The sequence below is a fragment of the Miscanthus floridulus genome, chromosome 3 (genome assembly GCF_019320115.1).
Source record: "Miscanthus floridulus cultivar M001 chromosome 3, ASM1932011v1, whole genome shotgun sequence".
Taxonomy (NCBI): Eukaryota; Viridiplantae; Streptophyta; class Magnoliopsida; order Poales; family Poaceae; genus Miscanthus; species Miscanthus floridulus.
In genome coordinates, this window is record NC_089582.1 from 44,073,655 (window position 1) to 44,083,844 (window position 10,190).

At 44.5% G+C, this 10,190-nt stretch overlaps 1 protein-coding gene across 1 annotated transcript; it reads left to right on the forward strand.

The window, feature by feature from the left end:
* Positions 1–6,874: 6,874 nt before the first annotated feature.
* On the forward strand, positions 6,875–7,784 carry LOC136545600 (NDR1/HIN1-like protein 10). Its single transcript, XM_066537608.1, has one exon. The coding sequence runs from the start codon at positions 6,938–6,940 to the stop codon at positions 7,613–7,615; it is 678 nt and encodes a 225-aa protein (XP_066393705.1). The 5' UTR covers positions 6,875–6,937; the 3' UTR covers positions 7,616–7,784.
* Positions 7,785–10,190: the final 2,406 nt, after the last annotated feature.

Sequence of the window (10,190 nt, forward strand, 5' to 3'; positions counted from 1 at the left end):
CTCCTCCCCAAGGCCCAGCGTGAAGCAGCCCAGCCCCCACACGCTCCCCGCCTCCCCCCTCATATATAAGCGACAAGCCACGGCGCCCTCTCCCTCACCCCGAACCCTAGTTCATTTCACACTTGCCGCGCTACTCTCATCTCGCCTCGTGGCTTGTGCCCTCGCCCTCTCTATCTCAGCTCTATCCTCCCTGACTCCGGTGAGGTGACCTCGATGATCCGCCTGCCGCCAGTAGGCAGCTCCCTACTCCTCCTACCTGATCCCCTCCCTCTCTGCCTCTCCCTTCTCCTTGTCCCTATCTCCCCTCTAGATCTCGGTGATAATGTGAGTTCATGTCCCCGTCTGCCCCTCCTCCGCCGCTCATCGTCCTTCTAACCGGTGTGTCATCTTCTCTGGGTGGCCCTCGTCTTCTCTGGCACCGGGCTCCGATTGTAGGTACAACCCTAACACTAACCCTCTTCTTCTTCCATTGATGATTGATCTATTATGATCTGTTCTTTTCCTCCTCCTCCATCTCTTTGCGCAGGTCGGTAGCTGATGCATCATCCTCTAGCTAGGGCATAGTCCGACCAAAGCGGCCCCGTGCACCATTGAGGAACAGTGCTAGAGAGCCCTCCACGGTCGAGGGCACCATGGCTGGTGCTGATGATGAGATCATCTGGCCGCTCACCAGCAACGGCGATCTGATCACGGCAAGCCTAGCCCCTAAGGAAGACGACGACACCCATGATGACGCTACTGCCTTGTTCGGTATCGATGTCGATAGCGGCTCTGCTGCTCCAATTGATCTAAACGACAGCGGTGGTGAAGGGGCGATGGTGACTGGGACCTCGGTCTGCTCCAATGGCTCAACTCCATCTATTGCTGGTACTGGTACCTCTTCTAGACCCGATGTTGGTAAGCGTAAATCTGCCGTGTGGGCTAATTTTAATGAGATCTATGAGACTGTGAATGGTAGATAAATCTACACTAAAGCTACCTGTAAAATATGTAAGCATACTTTGTCTGCTAGATCTAATGCTAGCACTGGGCACTTGAAGAGGCACCAGAAATCTTGTAGGCAGAAAACTGATCAAGATGCTAGGGTTTAGTCTAGGCTTGCTTACAATCCTAATGGTTATGTGCCTAACTGAGACTACAAACCTGACGTTGCTAGATCTGAATTGTGTCACTTGATTGCTAGGCTTGATTTGCCATTAGGTATTCGTGAGACAGAGGCCTAGGAGGATCACATTGTTCATGCTCATAACCCTAGATTTGTTAAAGTATCTAGACAGACCACCACTAGAGATCTGAGTAAACTATTTACTGAATATCGTAATATGCATAAGAATTCTATATTGTCTGTTGCTTCCTCTGTTGCTCTAACATCAGACATTTGGTCTGGTAATGCTAAGGAGGATTACATTAGTGTTGTTGCTCATTTTGTGAGTGCTAATTGAGAGTTACAGAAAAAGGTTATTGGGCTTAGGTTGATTGAGGTGAAACATACTGGTGAAAATATTGCTGAAAGAGTTGCTTATGTGGTTGAGGAGTTTGGTCTGATTGATAAGGTTTTCTCTATAACTCTAGATAATGTTTCTTCTAATGCTAAGGCTATGAAAACTTGGACACCTATGTTTGCTAGTTATTTGGGTCCTATTCCTACACCTGAGCCTGTTGATCCTTCTAAGCGTAAGTACAGTCTTGTGAATCAACATTGTGCTTGTCATATCATTAATCTGATTGTAAAATCTGGTTTAAAGATGTTCAAACCTTACACAGAAGATTTTAGAACTGCTATTAACTTCTTAAATTCCTCTAATCAAAGAATTGCTATGTTTAAGAACTACTGTACTGCTAAGGGTGTTAGACCTAGAAAATTTGGCTTAGATATGGATGTTAGATGGAATGCTACATATCTTATGCTTAAACACTTAGTTCCATATAAGCATGTTTTTCTGTGTTCATTAATTCCAATTATGGCTCTGAATTGTTGTTTGCAAGGCATTGGTATATAGCTGAAAAGATATTAGAGTTTCTGGAACTATTTTATGACTCCACTATTGTTCTTTCTGGTGTCTACTATCCAACTAGTCCACTTATCCTGCACCATCTGCTAGAAATTGTTTCTCATTTACATGCAAGTGAAAAAGATCAAAATCTAATTGCTGTTGTATATCCTATGAAGCTTAAATTCCTTAAATACTGGCAGCATATACCTCTGTTATATTCATTTACATTCATTCTTGATCCTAGATCTAAGATGAGAGGTTTATTTAGAGTCCTGGAATTACTTAAAGAGAGCACTGGTTGTGATTATACTTCATATTATGCTGATGTGAAAGCTAAAATTTACAAGTTATTTAATAAATATGAGAGAAAGTTTGGTGTAGCTAGCACTCAAAGGGTTGCACAGCCTGCAAGCCATACATGTAAGAAAAAATAGGCATGGGGAAGAATCTTTGGAGGCCCTAGATCTATTTTTGGTCCTTCCCCTACCTGTGCCCCTACTTTATCTTCATCTGCTTCTACTGCTAGTGAGCTCTCAGTTTATCTAGACAGTGACAATGTCACTGTATATGATGACGATTTTGATTTACTTCTCTAGTGGCATGATCATAAACTAACTGTCAGGGACCGAATACTAGGGTACCCAAAGAGGAAGAGCTAATAACCATCAAATGTTGATGGTTCCGAATAGACAAGAATGCAGCTACACTTCTTGCCCAACGACCAAAGGTTGGCTCCGCCTTGCCTGACCCCTGAGGGCCAATTCTGCCTCGCCCGACGTCTGGAGGCAGACTCTGCCTCGCCTGACCCCTAAGGGCTGGACTCCGCCTTGCTCGACGTCCGAGGGCAGGCTCTGCCCCGCTCGACGTCCAAGGGCTAGGCTCCACCTTGCCTAACATCCAGGGGCTGGGCTCTGCCTCACCCGACATCCGAGGGTAGGCTCTGCCTCACCCGACGTCCGGGGGCTGGGCTCCGCCTCACCCGACATCCAAGGGCACGCTCCGCCTCACCCGACATCTAGGGCAGGTTCCACCTCGCCCGACGTCTAGGGACAAGCTCCGTCTCGCCCGATGTCTGAGGGTAGGCTCCGCCTCGCCCGACGTCCAGGGGCAGGCTTCGCCTTGCCTGACTCTGATGCGCTGCTCCTTCATAACTACGCATGCAGATAAGGCAGGGCACTCAAGTCAACCGCAATACCAAGGACCATACCCTACACGCCTGTAGGGAAGTGCCATCAGGATATGACTAGACAGGCGCTTTAAGCCCTTCTAGGCATGTCAGAGCCCCAATAGTATTACGGGCGCTGACATTTATCCTACAGTGTTATGGGCACCGGCATTTGCCCTCGGACACAAATCCTGACGGAAACATACGACAACCGCTATGGTCCAAGAAGGAAACTCATGTCATCTACAGTAATGAACGTGGGGCCTCTATGCTGTCTGCTCCCCATAGGGTCATGGCTTGGCACCCTGGTGCGCCGCGCCACCCGCCAGAGTGGGATGGGATGTGACCACTTGCCGAACAAAGCCAGAGCGTGGCCCTATCAGGATCAGCGAATGTGCCATCCCTAACACCATCTGCCATGTCAGCAGGGCAGGCTCAAAGGAGAAGGAAGACCCAACACCTTTGAAGAACTTTCTCTGCCTTTAGTTTTTCCTCTTTCTCCCATCTGTAATCCCTGCTCCCCCTTGATCTATTAAAGGGAGGGCAGGGTACCCTACTAGGGGGATGGATCGATTCAACACACCACGCACTACATAACACACAGCTAAGCAGCAACCAAGCTCTTAACATCCTTTCGACCTTTTTATCAGAGACTTGGGACCTGTCCCTCACTCGACCGTTTGTACCCCCTACTACGAACCTTTCAGTGCTAATAACACGAGCAACAGCAGCAAACTGAACGTAGAGACATTCTGTCCGAACTAGTATAAACCTTGTGTCTTTTAGCACACCATCCAGGCCTAACACGCAACAAATACAAATTTACTAGTTGGTGCTTACTCGAAACACCGACACTAACCTATCCGATCCTATCTATAATGGCTAGAGATATTATGTCTGTTCTTGTTTCTACTGTCTCTTTGGAATCATGTTTCAGCTTGACAGTAAGGATAATTAAAGAGCAGCGATGTCGCTTGTTCCCTAAAACTGTGGAGATGCTGGCCTGCATAAAGGATTAGGAGTTGAGAGAAAGAAGATTACAGCATGCTATTGACAACTAAGAGCTGGAGGACTCCTTTAAGAATCTGTACCTTGATGAAGATGCAGATGGGGCTGCTAGTACTGCTGGTTCATCTGGGGCTAGGGCTGGTACATCTAGGGCTGCTGGTAATTAGTGTTGAGAGAGAGGAGAGAGTGCTCTGTTAATCTGTTATCTCCATTTTGTATCTGTCATCTATGACTGTGACTTGAGACCTTTGAATAATGATGGAATACTTATTAAGAGCTGTGCTGCACTCTTTTTCCCTTTCTAGTGTCTCTCACAAGGGTGAGTTTTACCTAGAAACATTTTTAATGAGGCAGCATTACACATACAACTCATTTATCTTTTAAATTCTCCTCTGTGGCTCTGTTTCTTATTTTATTGGATTTGAGATTGCTTGAGTTTTGACTTAGAAGTTAGAATAGTTGAGTGTTTTGACAGATTGTACCTTTGTTTGAGTTGTGACTTGTGAAATTTGATAAGTGTTTGATGAGTGAATGTTTTTGAGGGGTTTTGAGGTCATCGGGTTGTGGGCTGGCACGACACGCAATTTTGGTCGTGCTCAACTGGGCGGCACAGCACGAATTGCAGCCCATAGTGCCATACTTGGGCTGAAGGCCAAGCACGAGGACCAAAGAGCAAGGCCTAGGAGGCATGGCATGCCGTGCTGGCCTAACACTGTGCGGGCCGTGCTTGGCCCATGCCCGTGCCTGTGCCATGCCGAGCAGGGTCGGCCCGTTGGCCAACTATAGCTGACTCATAAGTTAGCTCTAAGTATTTTTTATATTTTAATAGAAGAGAGAGAAAAGCTAGCTCTTGATCAAGAGTTAGGCTCATACGCACATTTCAAAATCATGTGAGAGTGTCATGTGGACCTAATCATACTATGAGCTATTGCTAAAAGCTACCACTATTGGAGAGATTGAGTTAGAGCTAGTAACTAGCTTATACCATTGCGGGTGCTCTTACCATCACTCGGTGGATCAAAGTGCAAGCAGAGGAGCACAAGCCGAGGTGGATAATCTTAGCAACGCGAATGAGGAGGGCCCTGCCTTATGGTTTGGATTGGCCAAGGCTAGTGCTCGATGGATGTGTGTTTAGGCCCCACACACCTCGCTAGCGGCTCTAGCTCTAATTTGACATCTGCTATGCGACCACAGGTGCTGCACTTCCATGCCGATGAGGGAGGGTCCCAGTTGTGCACGTGAAATCTCATGTCGCTACCACTAACTGTTAGATAGGGGAGATGCTTTGCATCCCTTGCATTTGAGAGAGAGGAGAGGTGTTTTGGTGATTCTTGGGGATGGATTAGGTAATCTATTAGACCCTCTTAATTACATATATGTCCATTTTTAGGTATCAGGGATGATTTGAGTAATCTGTTAGAGATGCTCTAAACTTAACTGGAGACCAACCGACCTCCAATTTCCTCTTAAAGATGTCCTAAAATGGTATAAGTGGATCACTACTAGGATTATGGTAAGCAATAGACATGAAACAACACTTTGAACTCATATGTTTCACAAACATTTCAACTAAGTCTTGATCAGATTTGATTTGGATGTTGGACTTCCTATTAGCACAGAAGTAGAACAACTTCACCACCTCACCATAGCCACATGGAAACTTGTCCATGATTTCATCAACAAGATGTTTGAAATTTGTGGTGTCAGGATCAACAATTTTGTTAACAGTAAACCGTTGTACATGCATATTGGTACTAACTATCCTAATTTTATAGATTGAAGCTTGTCTTCGAGTCTATCCTACAAATGAACAAGGAGTTATGCATTTCTATGGGTATGAATCATTATGACATCAAAGCGCTATGATCTACGTAACAAGAATGAATGAGATGAGATGGAAATGATGCATAGGAGGAAGAGAAGGGAGCACTCACCCATTTGGATGTCAAGCCAGACACCCATCATCCTAATTCGTGTCCATTCCTCAAATCTACCTCCAAAACCTCCGGTAAACTCTCCCTGTTTTAAATTATAAGACGTTTAGACTTTTTTAGATGCATTATTTTTATCATATATCTAGATATAGTATTCATCCAAGTGCATAGCAAAAATTATGTATCTAAATTTAAAAAGCCAAAATGTATTATAATTTGGAAGAGAGGGAGTACCATCTAGTTAATTTTAAAAAGTTTGATTTCCTAGAATATTAAAATGAGATATTTTAGGATGGAAGGAACTTTTCTCGACATGTTGGCCCCGTTTGCTTGGCTGAATTTGGTTGAAAAATACTGTTTCAACTGAATTATTGTGAGAGAAAAACACTGTTTCGGTTTGAAAAAAGAAGCCGAATAAATCAGATTATAAGGTAAGCCAAACGGGACGATAGGAGACAAACAAAAGGAGCTCAGCGATTTATTACTAATACTAATACAACTGTACAAGTGTACAGCCAACCACCAACGGGCAAGTCACTATGAAGGCAGTAAAGAAAGACAGTTTTTTAAATGTTCGGCTGCCATTATAAATTAGCTTAAGCAATGCTAAATAGTAAAGAAAGACATAAATTACCTATCAACTGTCTGTTTATTAATTGATTTCTAAATTGATAAATCGTGCTACTAATTTATTATGATAGAAAAACACGTGCTCGTAAGCTCCGTCTGAAACCTATAAGCGATCAGGCTGCGGGCTGCGAATCTCTGTTCCCCATCCATTCCGCGGCGGATCTCTTCTCCCTCCATCGCCACCGGAGCCCAAGATTTGCTCCGCCATGTGCTGCTTCGACGACTGCTGCTGCTGCGGCGGCTGCTACGACTCGTTCTGCGACCGGTGCTGCCCCTGCATCTCCTACGACACGCGCGAGACCATCTTCGGCTGCTGCATCTGCTTCCTCGTGCTCGCCGCCGTCGTGCTCTTCGTCGTGCTCCTGGCCGCCTACGGGTTCATCCGCCACGTGGAGGTCGCCGTGGAGGCCGCCTCGCTGACCAGGTTCGCCCTCGTGACCTCCCCGGCCACCGCGCTCGCCTACAACCTCTCGCTCACGATCACGGTCCGCAACCGGAACTGGGCCATGAGCATCAAGAACACCGAGCCGCTGGAGGCGAACTACAGCTTCGACGGCCAGCGGTTCGACCGCGTCAAGCTCGCCGGCGAGGGGGACGTCCACCCGGCGGGCAAGACCCGCGTGTACCACCTCGACTCCGGCGCGGACGGCGCGTACGTGGCGCTCGGGAACGCCGGCGTCGCCGAGTTCGGGAAGGAGAACGCCACGGGGCTGTTCCAGGTGGAGGTGGCGCTCGCCGGCGAGGTGAGGTACCAGGCGCACGTCACCAAGTGCAAGCTGGCCGCGACGTGCCCGCTCAAGCTGCAGCTCGCGCCGCCGGGGACGACCGCCGTCGTCTTCCAGAAGGTCAAATGCAAGCTCGCCAAGCCCGACAAGAACTGCTAGCTAGCCCAGCCGGCCGAATGGCGAGTGTTGTTGAATTTGTTAGTTTTTGTAGTGATGAGCTAGGGATTGATGATTGTGCTGAATTTGCTAAAAATTTGTAGGAATGGGCAGTAATTTCTTTGAATTGACGATTGTGCTGAATTTGTTAAAAAATTGTGGATTGAATTGCGGGGTTGGAGTCTGTAATGTACCGAGCATCCTGTTTGATAGGAGGCGAGTTCGTGTAATTCTTGAGTTGTTTGTGGAGAGGATTTCACAAACTGGATAGTATGATGTGGAGAGAGTTTCTATCAGGGAGTTCACAAGATTTGGACTTGTTTCTCGAAATCTTACTCACCTTTCATTATACATATTGTGGTTTGTGCTCTGTTCTCTATGGCCCATTTTTGTTAATTTCCACCCTGCTTGGAAAGTTATATACAGTCTTTAAGAGTTTAGGTTTAGGGTTTAACCAATAAATCCTTATATATTAATTCAACTATCATGAACTATTAAATCTCTAAGACCTACTAACACTGAGGAATTTATTGGTTTATAACAACAGATTGCCATATATAGGTATGGAAGATTTATTGAGTTTGGTGCCCCTTTCGTTGTGGGCTTGCGGTCACAGTTAACCTTTCTTGTTTGGATCTCACGTGTCAAAGACTTAGAAAAGTGCGGCAACTTTCTCTTGGTTCAACTAAAGTTTAAAGTTTAATGATGACAAAAATAGGCTAACTCAAGTTAATGAAAGATTCAAAATTGAACAAATCATAGTTGTTTACTCCCTCCGTCCAAAACAAATTACTATTATCATTTTCCGAGAAGTTAAAAGTTTTTAACTTTGACCAAATATATATAAGAAAAATATTAGTATTTATTGTGCATAATTAGTATTATTATATAAATTATTGAATATATTTTCATAATATATCTTTTCACATATACAGATGATGCTAATATTTTTCTATAAATCTAGGCAAATTTAAGAAAGATTGACCAACACGAACTCTAAAGGGACACTCTCTTTTTAAGATGGAGGGAGTGCAAATTTGGTGACCCTTCGTTCCAGTTATGAATGTTGATCTTGAAGCAAGATTCTCTCGTGATTATTAGCGCGGCTACCATATTTTTTTTTTATCTCGCTTCAACCTCTATTGTTGATCTTGAGTGACATGGTATATTGTTTAAATGATCCTTTGTCATTGTAGTCTTAACAATGCAATTTATGACCAAAAATACTTATTTATGCCATTGTAGTTACCAAAAGTGTAGCCAAGAATCTAAAATGTTTTTAGTAAAATAAAAGATAAAGTTTTTGAATAAAAAGTAACTCTTTAATGTTTGATAGTTTAGGCCCTGTTTAGATCCCACCCAAAATCCAAAATTTTTCAAGATTCCCCGTCACATCAAATCTTGCGGCACATGCATGGAGCATTAAGTATAGGTAAAAAGAATAACTAATTGCATAGTTTGCCCGTAATTGACGAGACGAATCTTTTAAGCCTAAATAGTCCATAATTTGACAATTTTTACCAAATACAAACAAAAGTGCTATAATAGCCAAAAGTCAAAAATTTCGCATCTAAACTGGGCCTTAGTTTGGACTATTCAAAACATGCCCGAGGTAGATGGGACCTCTCACGCTTGGTGGGCAAGCCCTGGACGGCGTGGTACATCTTGAATTTCACAGTAAAATGTAAACGGACTTGAAAAAAGAAAAAATAATTGAACTATCGATCTGAATGCATCTACTAGACATCTAGTAGACCTCTCACCCTGGGCAGTTCCGTCCGTGGCCGTCCCCTGGTCCCGCAGTGCCTGAGCCGTGAGTCAAGTCAACGCCTTCTCTTCCATCAAAGACCCAACAGCAGGGAGCTGCCCTGTCTCCCTCCATCGTCAGCACCCAGATCCGACAAAATTAAAGAGTGGCACCACGGGGAGAGGGCATCGGCGGATAGCAAACGCGCGCGGCGAGATCCATCATACTCATCCATGGGATAAGACACTGTTTCCACATCAGTTCAGCTGCGACAGCTCTTTGTACCCTTCGGACGCTCTGTCTTAACTATTTGGCCTAATTTATAGATACGGAGTACTAAAGTATTTACTCAAATTTATAATAATAATTTTCTCGTTTCATAAAGAATAAACGCTAGGAGGTTCAGAGAAGTTTGATAGAGCAATAATGAAAAATTCCTAAAGAAGTATTATCCTAGTATTTGGATTAATACTTGATAGCTGATTTGTTTAGTCGTCAGCTCTAATAGCCGGTACCAGGATGATATCGGCTTTAGTTTAAAAATCAGCCCTAAGGGGAAAAGCCGATACAATATGTATCGCCTATAGAGCAAAAACACACACAAAGACAATCAGATTTATATTTCAGCAAATTCAGAAACGCATACATAAAGAGAAGTAGAAATTTTATTCATTGATAGTTTGTTCCTAGTACAAACTAATCAAAAACTTTATTAATCACATCCCGGGCGGATGTAATGTCCACGATGGCCACAGCCGCATCGTCAAAGTCCTCGATCCACTCCTCGTGCATGTGGGGGTCGTCAGCCATCGGGACACCCGACTCCATGGT

Excerpts from the sequence above, each read along its gene's own strand:
- LOC136545600 (XM_066537608.1), top strand. The coding sequence starts at position 6,938 with ATGTGCTGCTTCGACGACTGCTGCTGCTGCGGCGGCTGCTACGACTCG.